The 15769-nt window shown below is 38.8% G+C and overlaps 1 protein-coding gene across 1 annotated transcript in view; it reads right to left on the bottom strand.

Moving 5' to 3' along the window:
* Nucleotides 1-15769, bottom strand: part of LOC128655268 (aminopeptidase NAALADL1-like) — a 154533-nt gene that overhangs the window by 100090 nt on the left and 38674 nt on the right. The window contains exon 9 of the mRNA XM_053708928.1: nt 15624-15743. Coding sequence (XP_053564903.1) covers nt 15624-15743 — 120 coding nt within the window. The remainder of the gene's footprint in view (nt 1-15623; nt 15744-15769) is intronic.

A 15769-nucleotide genomic window follows, 5' to 3' on the forward strand; every position in this document is an offset into this window, starting at 1 on the left:
ACCATATCGCCCGCATATCGCCCGCACACACAAGTTTTTTTGCAAACCTGTAATAGCAGCGCTATCAAAGGTGAGCGGTGAAAATAACTTGCAAGTTATTAGCGAGACACTCATAACGCAAAACTTGTAATCTAGCGGATTGTTTCCTAGTATTAATAAAACATTTGGGCAATATATATGTGATTATTTAATTTAACTGAGCACGTATATTTTAAGACTAAGCATAGGTAAAATTATTAAATCTAGGACAAATTCTTATATATATTTAAATATTAGAGCTGGACACAATATTAAATCTTATACTATATATATATATATATATATATATATATATATATATATATATACTTCCTACTGATAATGTCTTAAGATATGTACTTAAGAGTCATATTTCTATTAGGGGACTTAGTAGTATAATTCATAATTTCAGTATGATATTAATTAATATTTTAGTAATAAATGAATAAGTACTTCATGAAATTTAAATAGTATCCTTTCACCAGTATTCTGATAATATATACTATTTCAGTAATGACAAAAGGACCCTTCCACGAAGGAAGGAATTTTCTCTCTTTGACCTGATCTCTTCCAAAATTATAAAGGTAAACTTTATTGTTGATTTCATATTCCTTTTTAGAAGTCTTAAGGTCATAATAATAAGTTTTAGCAGCAGTTGCGGCCTTCTCTATGTTACTTTGAGCAAATGCATATTGCAGATGCTTTCTTAAATGTTCTATATACTGATGTGTAGTAGCAGCATTTATTAAATTCTGGTCTGATGTACAATACAGTAAAATGGTGAGGTAGAACCATTCTTCTACCAGTCATCAATTCAAAAGGTGACATCTTAGTAGCATTACTTGGTGTTGCTCTTAATGCCATTAGGACTAGAGGTAATTTTACATCCCAGTCCTTACCTGTTTCACTCACAATTTTGTTGAGTATTTTCACAATGGACTGGTTGTAACACTCTACACCACTACTTGAGGCAGCTCTATGGAGATTCCTTTTAACCCCTAGTATTTTTCCCATTTTTGTCATCACTTCGCTAGTGAAGTGGGTCCCCCAATCAGATTCGATTTACTGGGGTAAACCAAATCTGGAAAACACGTGATTGATGAGCAATGCTGTGCATTTTTCAGCACTATTATTAGGTGCACTGATGCATTATACCCATTTAGTGAACAGGCATGTTACTGTTAACATGTATATGTTACCTCTTGATGACCTAGTTACTGGACCAATAAAATCAATTTGTATATCTGATCATCGCATTACCATCCCCCTTTTTCTGCAATGGTGCTCTATGTGTAGGCACAGTGGGCTGGAACTGTGGACAGATTAAACAACCTTGACAGTAGGTTTGAATATCCTTCAACATATGCGGCCAAAAGGCACAGTCATGCAATATTTCATGTTAATTTGGCACTACGATGGCCAGATGTTGGCCTGTTTCAGAGATTCTAATTAACAAACTATCCTGTAATGAATTGTGATTTGGATTTCATTAAGATTTTAAGATCTTCCTTACCAATTCAGTCTTTTGAGATGGGGTTGTTTTCAGGGTCTTGTATGTGTTTATAGAAGATATCTATAATGGGGTCTTCTTTTTGACTAGTGATCAGGTCCTCACTAGGAGAATCCTAACTCCATTGTACCAGGTTAGGCTCATTCTGTTGTTTAGCCTGGTTTCTGGTAATGGCTTCTACATGAATTGTACCCATTAAATGGTCAATATTGAGGAGCTCTTCAGTTATGGCTCCTTGTTTGGCTAATGAATCTGCAAGATCATTGCCTTTTTTATCAGGACTTTGAATCCTGGAATGACACTTGGTCCTTTTCCAATGTATGGTTAACCCATTGGAAACCACTAATTTATCAATCTAGCAGAATAACTTACCATGTTTGACTGGTTTGTTGTTAGTGTTCTGCATGCCATTCCTTTTCTAAGTTGGCAGGTGTCACGGATACCAGACTGCAAGGGTTAAACCCCTACCCCCTATAACCTTCCCCCTAGTCTAGGTGTGAAGTGTTTTTCTGTTAATTGTGTGAGTCATCCATTGTCCTTTTGTAAGTCAGGATGTGATTAGAATCTATTTAAATAACCATTGTCTGATGTTTGTCTCATTGTATAATATGTGTTTTTTATTTGTGTAGTAACTACCCCATGTGTTGGAAATGTCTAAAAGCTGTGTTTTCTGTGCAATAAACCCCTACCCCCTATAACCTTACCCCTGTTATTATCTAGTCTAGGGGTAAAGTGTCTTTCTGTTATTGTGTGAGTCATTCATTGTCCTTTTGTAAGTCAGGATGTGATTAGCATCTGTTTAACTAACCACTGTCTGATGTTTGTCTCATTATATAATATTTGTTTCTATTTGTGTAGTAACTACCCCCATGTGTTGGAAATATATAAAAGCTGTGTTTTCTGTGCAATAAAGCAGTTCTTATTTTTACCTGAATGCTAGTCTGTCTAGTCATTTAGGTGGGCTCCAGCTAGAATCACTTTCCTGGGCTACATAGAAATCACTTTCCTGAGCTTTCCAGGATGATGGGAGCGAGGATATTGACCGCTACCTACAGCTGTTTGAGACCCAGTGACGGATGCATGGGGTCACTAATGCCGATAGGGTTACTATCTTAATTGGGAAACTATCCGGTAGGGCCCCGGAGGCTTTCCACACTGTCCCCTCCGAAGATCAAGGCAACTATGACCGGGTGAAGGAGCGCATCCTTGCTTGGTATGGACTCACCCCAGAGGCTCACTGGCCAAACTTCAGGGGACTACAAAGACAAGAGGAGCAGCCGTATACCGAGTTTGCCCACCGCTTAGCTAGATCCTTGAACTCCTGGGTTACTGGGTGCCACATCACCACCCTAGACGAAGATGTTCAACTCATCCTCCTGGAGCAGTTCTACAACCGCACCCCTGCAGAGATAAGGGACAGGGTAAAAGACAAGGGACCCAGAACAGCTGACCAAGCCGCCGCCCTGGCCGATCGGTATGTGGATGCCCAGCACCAGGAGGCCACAGAGCCCCAGCCAGCAACCCGCTCCGCTCCAGCCCCAGCTCGAACCCCAACGTTCTTTTGCCAGCCACAGACCAGGCCGCCCCCTGTTTACTTAGCTGGGAGCAGCCATCTCCGGGGGTGTTATGGGTGTGGACACCTCGGACATGTTATACGGGGCTGCCTGCCAGACAACGAAACCCCCAGCCCAGCCGCCAAGGAATCCTGCCTCAACCTCGTGGGGATCTCCTCAAGCCTGCACCTATCAGGCCGCTGCTCATTGTGCCCATACAGTGAGCTCTGACCCCTATGCTGAGTGGACAGGAGAAGAAGTGGGTGTCTTGCACCATGTCGACTCAATGGACCAAGACAACCGACAACAACACCGGCAAGTTGTCTGGGTCAATGGGCAGGTGGCTCAAGGAATGAGAGATACGGGGGCCACAATTTCTTTGATCAAACCTCACCTCGTTCCCCCCTCCGGCTGCACTGGGTGCACCCTTGCTGTGGGGGTAGCGGGAAGTGAGGTCCTCAGGATTCCTACAGCCTGGGTCCATTTGAACTGGAAAACCAACTCCCGCAATGTAGAAGTGGGGGTTATGCACCACATCCCTGCCGCGGTCCTGTTGGGAAACAACCTCGGCCACCTTGTGTCCGCCTATGTGGGGGATGCCTCTCCAGATACCTGCCCAGTGACTACCCGCCAGCAGGCCAGATGCCCAGCCAACTCACCAACTCTGGGGACCCAGGTAAGACCTACCACCTTGACACCTACCTTTCCCCGACTGCCCGTCCCCACTAACCCCAAACTTACTAACACCCCCTCCTGGGTGACCCCCTCTGACTTCGCCAAAGAAACCTTGAGTGACCAGACCCTAGCCCCTTACCGAGACCGAGTAGGTGCTGACCCCCAGGGCCCTGAAGATGAACGATTCCAGTGGGAGGGAGAGCTCTTGTACCAGAGGAGAAAAGGACCGGTGCCCAAACGCCAGCTGGTCGTACCGAAGAAGTTTCGGTCCAACCTACTGAACATAGGGCATGACATCCCCTTAGTTGGCCACTTAGAAAAGCAAAGGACCCACCACAGCTTGACTCAAACCTTCTTCTGGCCAGGCATTACAGCCGATATTAAGGAATACTGTATATCCTGGGAGGTTTGCCAGAAGGTAGGAAAGATGGGTGACCATACGAAAGCCCCCCTCCATCCCCTGCCCTTATTGAGGAACCCTTCAGCCGAGTGGCAGTAGACATTGTGGGGCCATTAGCTCGGGCCCAGCCCCTCAGGGAAGAAATACATCCTTACAGTGGTGGACTATGCCACCCGATACCCCAAGGCAATCCCCTTGGCCAATATCACGGCAGAGACCATAGCAGATGCGATGCTCCGGATATTCAACAGGGTAGGTTTCCCTCGGGAAGTGGTTTCTGATCAGGGAACACAGTTCACTGCGGAAATCACTCAACAACTCTGGGAGTTGTGCGGGATTAAACCCCTGCACAGCACCCCTTACCATCCCCAGATGAATGGGCTGTGTGAGAGGCTTAACGGGACCCTAAAGCAACTATTTCAGACATTCTCTGCCACTCACAAGGACTGGGAGAGATTCCTGCCGCACCTCCTCTTTGCATATCGAGAGGTGCCTCAGGAATCCACCGGTTTTTCCCCCTTTGCATTTCTATATGGTCGAAAGGTTAGGGGCCCGCTAGATTTGGTATGAGCCCACTGGGAGGGAGACACCGGGGGGGGGAAGAGCACTCTGTTGTGGAGTACGTACTCTAGCTCAGAGACCGGCTGAAGGACCTAGCTGCCCAGGTACGTGAGAACCTTCAAGCCTCTCAGCACAGACAGAAGCGGTGGTACGATCGCAATGCCCGTACCCAAACCCTGATCGTGGGACAGAAGGTCCTCACTCTGAAGCCTGTCAAAACCGACAAGCTACAGGCCTCTTGGCAAGGACCTTACCGGGTTGTGGAATAACTGAACAACACCACATACCTGGTAGTGAAGTGTTCAGATGAAAGGATCCGTCGGACCTTTCATGTGAACATGTTAAAGGCATACATAGAGAGACACAGAGATGTGGCCACTATCTGTGCACCGGCAGTGGAGGACTCTGAAAGTCTTCCAATGCCAGAGCTTCCCGGACCTACTGACACCCCGAGGGGGTGAATGACATATCCCTAGACAATAGGTTAGAGCCCAGACAGAAAAGGCAGGTCCGGCGACTCTTGGAACAAATAAGTGACATGTTCTCTACTATCCCTGGGCTTACCACCACAGCCATCCATCGGATGGAGACCCCGGGACAGACCACCCTGCGACAGGCCACCTATAGGGTCCCAGAGGCCGTCAGGGACAGTATGCACCGGGAGCTCCAGGGAATGTTGGACCTCGGTGTTATTGAATCGTCCAACAGTCCATGGGCTTCCCCAGTAGTGTTAGTACCCAAGAAGGATGGAACTACCCGGTTCTGCGTTGACTACCGTAGGCTCAACGACAGAACCACCACTGATGCCTATCCCATGCCCCGAGTAGATGATCTGTTAGATCGAATAGCTCAGGGCCACTTCCTGACCACCCTCGACCTATGCAAGGGTTATTGGCAAATCTCCCTCGACCCTAAGTCCGTCCCTAAGTCTGCCTTCATTACTCCCTTCGGCTTATACCAGTTTAAGGTCATGCCGTTTGGAATGAAGAATGCCCCAGCCACTTTCCAAAGAATAGTAGACCGCCTGTGGATGGCCTTCAGGACTATGCCTGTGTATACCTGGATGACATCGCCATCTATAGCAAGACCTGGGAGGACCATCTGGTCCACCTAGGCGTCGTCTTAGATCATCTTCGAGCCGCCGGCCTCACCTTGAAGCCAGATAAGTGTACCATTGGGCGCTCGGAAGTTCAGTACTTAGGCCACTGAGTCAGCTGCGGTAAGCAGTGACCTGAGCCGGCCAAAGTCAAGGCAGTGGCTAACTGGCCCACCCACAGGGCCAAAACCCAAGTCCTTGTCTTTCTGGGTACTGCAGGCTACTACCAGAGGTTCGTCCCTAATTACAGCACCCTCGCCAAACCCCTGACTGACCTGACCCGTAAACAACTTCCCCGACAGGTCCTTTTGTCCCCCGAGTGTGAAAAAGCGTTCCAGAGTCTTAAGTCTGCCTTAATCTCTGCCCCAATACTGGCCGCTCCTAACCCAGCCAAACGTTTTTCTGTCCACACAGATACCTCCATGTTCGGGTTGGGGGCCATACTAAGCCAGCAGACGAGAAAGGACAGGACCACCCCGTTGCCTACATCAGTTGCAAACTGCTAACCCGAGAAGTAGGCTATGCGGCGGTTGAGAAGGAGTGTCTGGCGCTGGTATGGGCCCTACCTATATGGGAGACCCTTAACCGTCCTTACTGACCACAACCCCCTAGTATGGCTCAACCGGGTTTCCAGGGACAACTGGAGATTGTTGAGGTGGATCCTAGCCCTGCAGCCATTTATCTTTGACATCCAGTACCGACCGGGAAAGAGCAATGGGAATGCTGACGGACTTTACCGGCAGACTGAAGTGGCATAAACTCTTCGGACATCCCCAGGCTGACCCGTGTGTGGATCTAGCTGGGTCTGCCGAACTGGATGGGGGGAGATGTCGCGGATACCAGGCTGCAAGGGTTAAACCCCTACCCCCTATAACCTTCCCCCTGTTGTTATCTAGTCTAGGTGTGAAGTGTTTTTCTGTTAATTGTGTGAGTCATCCATTGTCCTTTTGTAAGTCAGGATGTGATTAGAATCTGTTTAACTAACGATTGTCTGATGTTTGTCTCATTGTATAATATTTGTTTCTATTTGTGTAGTAACTACCCCCATGTGTTGGAAATGTCTAAAAGCTGTGTTTTCTGTGCAATAAACCCCTACCCCCTATAACCTCACTCCTGTTGTTATCTAGTCTAGGTGTAAAGTGTCTTTCTGTTATTGTGTGAGTCATTCATTGTCCTTTTGTAAGTCAGGATGTGATTAACATCTGTTTAACTAACCATTGTCTGATGTTTGTCTCATTGTATAATATTTGTTTCTATTTGTGTAGTAACTACCCCCATGTGTTGGAAATATATAAAGCTGTGCTTTCTGTGCAGTAAAGCAGTTCTTATTTTTACCTGAATGCTAGTCTGTCTAGTCATTTAGGTGGGCTCCAGCTAGAATCACTTTCCTGGGCTACATAGAAATCACTTTCCTGGGCTACATAGAAATCACTTTCCTAGGCTACATAGCCACTTGTTCCAGGCAGAGGAAGGACCCGGTTGGCGGCGCTACCCAGTCGGGGTAGTGGGTAGTCCGTCACAGCAGGTATTCAACAAAACTGTCACGCACATAATTTTAGTCAGTAATGATCACAATTTCATGAATACCTTGTTCAATAGCCATTTCAAGGGTTTTTAAAATAGCAGTGAGTTCTGCTACTTTACTGGATCTTGGTCCAATGTTGAATCCTACAGAAATATTTGGGAATCCGTTTGCCCAAGCTATACTAATGCCAGTGACTAATCTGCACTCATTATCAATAGTGGCATGGTAAGAACAACCATCAAAATATACCCAAGGTAATGTTTAACAATGGTCCTCATTGTATATTTTATATGGGGAAAGCAATTGTTCCTCCAGGAAATCATTTTCTATTAAATGTTCCCCATGATCTTTAGCAGTACAGTCATGGAGCTCAGCAAGCGCCTGTGCGACTAGATTCTTTTTGTTTTGCTTATAGTGAATTTCTAAAGGCCTATTTCCCCCCACTTCAGCATAAGTTTTCTTTTTGGATTCTTAAATTAGGGGGCTTGGGGACACCCTAGCTTTGGCTACTATTTTAGTATGTGGCCTTGTTTCTCTTTTAACCCCCTCTTCACTGGACTGCTGAATGGAGTATAATTGTGCACTCTCTCTGATCAGCCAATCCAATGAACAGTTATAATCAAAGTATCTAGCCAGATTTACTTTGATGTGTGCAGGTTTAGCTTCATAGAATAAAGTGACAAATTCTGAGCTTTCAAATTTGGGTTTGCTTTCGGCCATGCAGTAAGCTCCTTTTAGTGTAGAAAGGAATTCTATTGGGCTTTGATTTGGGCCACATTTCCAATTGTATATCGCTGCTTTAGCCGCATTGGTGGTACGATATGGCCCAAACTTCATTTTACACTGCTGTTTTATTTTACTCCAAGAATGAATATTCGTATCTTTCAGTGAAATAAAAAAACGTACGATATTTACCTTCAAATACCCATGGCAGAAATTCAATTTTAGATTGCTCACTATTAACATTTAGTATAGATAAAGCATTTTCATAGGCCTCTAAGTGTTTAATTATAGAAGTGGTCCCCCTTTTGGAGAATACAGGTACTGCATTGTTTAAGAATTTAATTATCTTAGGGGTGTCATGCACCTTATTATGTACATTGTGGGTTTTTCTAGGGACCTTATTAATTGGGCTGAAGTGTCTCCTATCTGTCCTTTTTTTACTATGGGTAGATTCCTTATGTGCATTATTTTGATAAGGGCTATCTCAGTAGCTGGCTCCGCCCTCTGACTCACTATAGTAGCTGGCCTCTTCTTCTGAAGTGTAAAAATTCCCTGAATTTAAAACATTAGGTGACTGCCTATTAGGGAAGTTTATTTCTGAGTCATTTGGGGTCCTATGTTTAATTCATCCCTAATGCTTTGTAGTTCACCTCTCACAATTTTTTTTAGGGTTTTCATAATCTCTGTATTATTCTCATTATTTTCATCACTAATTGAGGGGGGCTTATTATTTCTGAGTTGCTCAATTAATATTTTTATTTTAGCGATTAATTTTTGGTTAAGTTTATCTAAGGTGGCCATGTCTTGTTTAATTGTAACAATTTCATTTTGGGCTATTTCTAAATTTTCTTTGCATTTGCCTAATGAGCGAATTTCATCTCTGAGATGCTGTAATTGCCATTCTTTTTCTATCATGTACGTAGATAGTTCATAATTAATGCATATTACTAGAGGCCAAGATTTGAGTATTATCTCATCCCGTTTTTAAGAACCCTTGCATTGATTAATTTCTAATAATAATGGAATAATTCACTTGTTTCATTCCACACTTTATTTTCAATAGCGATATTTTTGGCCTTAGTGGTAAGCATATCAATATAATTGTTTAATTCACCTGAAATATTAAATCTATTTTTTATGTGGCCGTTAGCATCCATTTTAAGGGAGTCTGCCTTAGTAATGGGCAATCTTGGGGGACACATTTCAATACTGTGTACAGATTAATTTGAGTCACTTCTAGGAATAGACATTGTGATTTTAGCTTAGTATTTAGTCAATTTAAAACGCTAATACAATTTTAACCCAAAAATATTTTCTTTTACAATTTTTCATTTTACAATATCATTAAATTTTTTATAATAATTTCTACTTTACTACAATATATATTATATTAATGTGATAAAGATGTAATGGTCAACAGCTGTGCCTCCAACGTGTTATATATTTTTGTAACAATATTTTTGATTAATGGAATTAGGAAAATTATTAATCAATCATAAAATTATTGTCAGCAATATCTCCATTCCAACTAATATAGTAGAATCTTATCAATACACTCCAGTGAAACGTTATATAATCTCCGCAGTGTATTCCAAAATTCTATTGAGATACCTTGAAATGATGACGATAAAATTATTATAAATATCAATATTTAATCTCAAATTAAATTAATTCCTAAATTCTGACCAGTAAATCCCTATGAACACATTGATTAAATTTATGTAGTAACTGAATATCACCTTTGACCAGAAATATATATAAACTGATTATTACAACCTCAAGGTAATTCAACACGCTATAAAAATCTTTAGGTCAATTAATATTCAGTCGGATGATCTGTTATCCTGTGTATGGATATTATTATCTAGAAGTTTACCTTAACTCAAAAATGAATTTGTATCAAATATCACAATTAACGTTTACATTGATCCAATGCCAAAATATGGATTAATGATTTAACAACACTTGGTTAACAAAATATATCCCAACGTTATAAATTATAATAAGAGTCTTAGCTCAAGTTCAATAAGTCTATGGAATATAAATCTAGGAATTTGCGGGAGATTATTCTTCAACAACTAGCCAAAAATAGCCTTATATCACTTCAAATAATCAACCAGAGAAATTTATATATTATCAACACAATAGCCAATTAATGTGCAACTCTTAAAATATTTCACAGAAGATTAAAACATGAATTTATAAGTATGGACAGCAAAACCCCTCTTCTTAATAATAAAGTCACTTAGCACTAATATAATTACTACACAGGAGTATGAAGTATAAATTATAACTATAAATTACAACTTTAAAAACAGCTTCAATTAAACTACTGCTATAGACCTACCTTTTTAAAATATTAAATATATTTAACAATTGCTTATACTTTACCAGCTACCAATATTTTGAGAGTTTCAGCTTTTCCAATCAGAGTTTTTCCAAAGTCATACGTGAAGGTATCACTATTTTGCAACAGAGCAACAGGTCACAGAGCTATAGCTCTCTTTCCTTAAAGGGACAGTGTAAACCAGAATTTGTATTGTTTAAAAAGATAGATAATCCCTTTATTACCCATTCCCCAGTTTTGCATAACCAACACAGTTATATTATTACACGTTTTACCTCTGTGATTATCTTGTGTCTAAGCCTCTGCTAACTGTCCCCTTATTTCAGTTCTTTTGACAGACTTGCATTTTAGCCAATCAGTGTTGGCTCCTAGGAACTCCACGTGCATGAGCACAGTGTTATCTATATGAAACACATGAAGTAACACCCTCTAGTGGTGAAAAACTGTCAAAATGCCCTGAGATGAGAGGCGGCCTTCAAGAGCTTAGAAATTAGCATATGAACCTCCTAGGTTTAGCTTTAAACTAAGAATACCAAGAGAACAAATCAAAATTAGTGATAGATGTAAATTTGAAAACTGTTTAAAATTACATTCTCTATCTGAATCATGAAAGTTTGTTTTGGACTAGACTGTCCCTTTAAGAGAGGGTTCCAGCCAGGGTTCAGAGACTTTCTAAAAAGCAGACCACAATGGTGTGAGTCTCTTGTTTAACAAAGTGAGTCTGTCATCCTTTCTTGCATAGTGTAGGCTATATTCTTTAACATAGCCCCTCCTTCAATTTTAGAATAATTCAAGAGAATTTCTCTGGGTACGACCTTTGAGTCTGATCTCATCTCTCATTGGATATTCACTGGTTATTCATTTTCCTTAAAGGACCAGTCAACACAGTAGATCTGCATAATCAACAAATGCAAGATAACAAAACAATGCAATAGCACTTAGTCTGAACTTCAAATGAGTAGTAGATTTTTTTTCTAACAATTTTAACATTTAGTCTTTTTCCACTCCCCCTGTACCATGTGGCATACATGTACCATGTGACAGCCATCAGCCATTCACAAATGCATACACACTTATTCTTGCACATGCTCAGTAGGAGCTGGTGACTCAAAAAGTTTAAATATAAAAAGAATGTGCACATTTAGTTAATGGAAGTAAATTGGAAAGTTGTTTAAAATGGTATGCTCTATCTGAATAATGAAAGTTTAATTTTGATTGAGTGTTTCTTTAATTGAATATCATTAGCTGCAATTCTTGTATTGAACACCGGGGGGACAACAGGAATTAGTAATGTAAAATCAGCTACAGGAAAATATATTTCCTTATATATTTATGTAAATGTATATTCAATATAAATATTATTTCCTAGTATTAATAAAACATTTGGTCAATATATATATATATATGTGATTATTTAATTTAACTGAGCACGTATATTTTAAGACTTAGCATGGGTATAATTATTAAATCTAGTATGTATTCTTATATATATTTACATATTAGATCTGGGCACAATATTAAATCTTATACTATTTATATATATATATATATATATACTTCCTACTGATAATGTCTTAAGATATGTACTTAGGAGTCATATTTCTATTAGTGGACTTAGTATAATTCATAATTTCCGAATGATATTAATTAATATTTTAGTATTAATTTAATAAGTACTTCATGAAATTTAAATAGTATCCTTTCACCAGTATTCTGATATTATATTATATTTTTCCAGTTATCTTTATATTCCATACATACCTGCAAGTAGAATTCTGTGGAACTAATATCATTATAGATATATATATATATATGATTTTATTATTATTGTCTATTTAATATATATATATATATATATATATATATATATATATATATATATATATATAATTTCATCATTTCACATGCCTTAATATATTTTGAGTGCATGGACTCATGTCTATGATAATATTCCTAGGACAGCTTATTTAATATGTATTAATTTCAAACCATCTGTTTATTCTGAAACAGTTTGTCAAACATTATAAATTCACTCATACAGTTATTTATTTACTTTACTTCATATTTACTATATTGTGCAAAATGTGATTTATCCCCTGGATATTATTCATACAATCTGGCCATATTAACTTATGTAAAAACTATATAGACAATTTTTCTAAACTTTAAAATCTTCCACATGCCTTTCATATAGACGTCTGTGTTTTTTTTGTATTGAAACTCAGTGTGTACTAATTTGCACTTAGCTGGAAAGTTTTACATTTCCTGAAATGTGTTCCTTGGCTCAGACCCTAGTCTCTCTCCCTACAGGAGATCTGGTGATCTGATAGGAAATATATCTCTTAAACAGTGGTTCAAAGGTCTCTTTGAAGTGACCTTTCTCCACTATCTTAACAAATATTTCTCTTTTTGTATATTTGAGACATCCATCTGTAATGAATATTTGAGGCATCCTGTCTGTGAAGTGTATCTGGCCACAATAAGGGGGGTCTGGGTTATGCACCCCAGTCATTTACAAATGGTCAAAGCATTTTTATGTCCAAACAGCTTTAAGCTAAAATGAAATATTAATGTGTGTGGTACCCACACGCACACACACATATATATATATATATATATATATATATATATATATATATATATATATATATATATATAAATGTATTAAATATCAGTCAGCAATACCCTGACCCAAATCCCCCTTTCCATTTCAGAATATGTGGGACACATGTAGTGGAATTGACTGAACACCCATGTAATTGGTGAGGGTATTTACGGTATATGCGTCATAGACAGTCTTACTAAGAAGAGAGTCCATTATTTTGAATCCTCATATTTATGTTATTTAGCTGGATCTCCCATTTATGCTTCAACTACAACATTTCATTAGTGTGTTTGGGGATATGGCCTTTCCATTTTTCCTCTATGACTTGTAGTTGGGACCTAGGATGGCACGCCTGCAGCTGATTGATATGGACCCATTTATTCATAAAAGTATCATTTTTAGGGATCCTTATTTTATAGGCAACTGGAGATATTTTGTCAGTAATGACAAAAGGACCCTTCCATGAAGGAAGGAATTTTAACTCTGTGACCTGTTACCCTTGCAAAATATGGAAACCTTCACGTATGAATTTGGAAAAACTCTGAAAGCTGAAACTCTCAAATATTGTTAGCTGTTAAAGTATAAGTGATTGTTAAATATATTTAATATTTAGAATCAAAGGTAGTCTCTATAGCAGTGGTTTAATTGAAGCTGTGTTTAAAGGTGTAATTTATAGTTATAATTTATATTTCAGAGACCTGTGTAGTCCTTAAATAATTATATTAGTGCTAAGTAACTTTATTATTAAGAAGAGGGGTTTTGCAGTACATACTTATAAATACATTTTTCTTAATTTTCTGTGAAATCTTTTAATAATTGCACATGAATTGGTTATTGTGTTGATAATACAGGTGGCCCTCAGTTTACGCCGGTTCAATTTGCACCGTTTCAGAATAACAACCTTTTTTTTCAGTCATGTGACTGCTATTGAAAAGCTTTGGAAAGCAAAGTGCACTAATTAAAATAGCCAGTAGGTGGAGCTGTCCGCTTGTTTTGCAGCAAAGATATGCAACTTAACAGCCTGAAATTGATCCTTGTACACAGAGCAGACATTAGCTATCGAGCAACAAATTTTAGCAGCCACTTCTCTATTCTCTTCCTGTCCAGAAGCTTGAGATGAGGGCGCCTAACTGCTTAATCACTGCAGATTGAAATGCATAGAATAGGGGCAGACCCAATATTATCTAACATGCTAACAATGCGGAGAACTGATTGCAGAAAAATGCAAGAAAAAAACGTTTTTGTTTATTAAACTTAGTTTGATGATGATGCAGTCTGTTGTGTAATTATTTTATTAGGTGCTGTTAGCAAATGTTTTTGTTCATTAAACTTAGTTTGATGATGATACAATCTATATTATTAGGTTTATAATGCTGTTTAGCATTTAAAGTCTTCATTTCAAAGCTTTAAAAATAATGTAGGATACAGGGTAGGCGCTGTGAAAACCACTGTTCTTTAAAAATAATGTATTAGGTGTTACTTATGACAATTTTGAGAGGGGCCTGGAACCTAACCCCCTCACTTCCCATTGACTTACATTATAAACTGGGTTTCAATTTACAACGGTTTCGATTTACAACCATTCCTCCTGGAACCTAACCCCGGTGTAAACTGAGGGCTACCTGTTTATTAGAACATTGGGATATATTTTGTTAATCAAGTGTTGTTAAATCATTAATCCATATTTTGGCATTGGATTAATGTTATAAATTGTTCAAGTAAACTTTAATTGTGATATTTTATACGAAATCATTTTTGAGTTAAGGTTAACTTCTAGATAATATTATCCATACACAGGATAACAGATCATCCGACTGAATATTAATTGACCTAAAGGTTTTTATAGCGTGTTGAATTACCTTGAGGTTGTAATAATCAGTTGATATATATATCTGGTCATAGGTGATATTCAGTTACTACATAAATAATCAATATGTTCATAGAGATTAACTGGTCAGAATTTAGGAATTAATTTAATTTGAGATTAATTATTAACATTTATAATAATTTTATCGTCATAATTTCTAGATATCTCAATAGAATTTTGGGGTACACTACAGAGATTATATAACGTTTCACTGGAGTGTATTGATAAGGTTCTAATATATTAGTTGGAGGTATTGCTGGCGATAATTTTTTGATTGATTATTAATATTCATAATTCCATTAATCAAAAATATAACATACAGAAGGACAATTTCCACTTACACTCAATAAGTTAGACTTTGTGCTGCTTGTGGTATAGTAGGGCACTGTGCTGTTTAGTTTTTTAATTATTAATATGTTTTGTGGATTTAAATATTATCAGAAAAGTGAAAAGTGAAAAGTGCTTTCTGATAGACTAATACACTGCAGAATTTGTTGACGCTTTGTAAATAAAGTATAATAATACATACTAATACAGGGTTTTACTGTGCAGAGTAAAAATAAATAAATATACAGGAATCTGTGAAAAAAACACCCACAGATTTGAAAACCCATGCAAACCTCTTTGCTCAGTTTTTCTAATGGACTAGGAAAAAAGACAGTTTAGTTTTACTCTGTCTTACGAAATTAACTGCATAATACATAAGACAAATTGTTCTCTAAAGTAACACACTAGAACTTTACCTTGTTTCAGCATAGCTCCAAGGACTCTGGTTATTTCTAGCATTACAGCAGTTCCACTGGATGGATCTATAGCACCATGTACCCAGCTGTCTCTGTGGTTCCCGTACAAGACATATCTATCTAGATAAAGGAAGAAAAAGTAAATT

Source organism: Bombina bombina, chromosome 4 (assembly GCF_027579735.1).
Source record: "Bombina bombina isolate aBomBom1 chromosome 4, aBomBom1.pri, whole genome shotgun sequence".
NCBI classification, from domain to species: domain Eukaryota; kingdom Metazoa; phylum Chordata; class Amphibia; order Anura; family Bombinatoridae; genus Bombina; species Bombina bombina.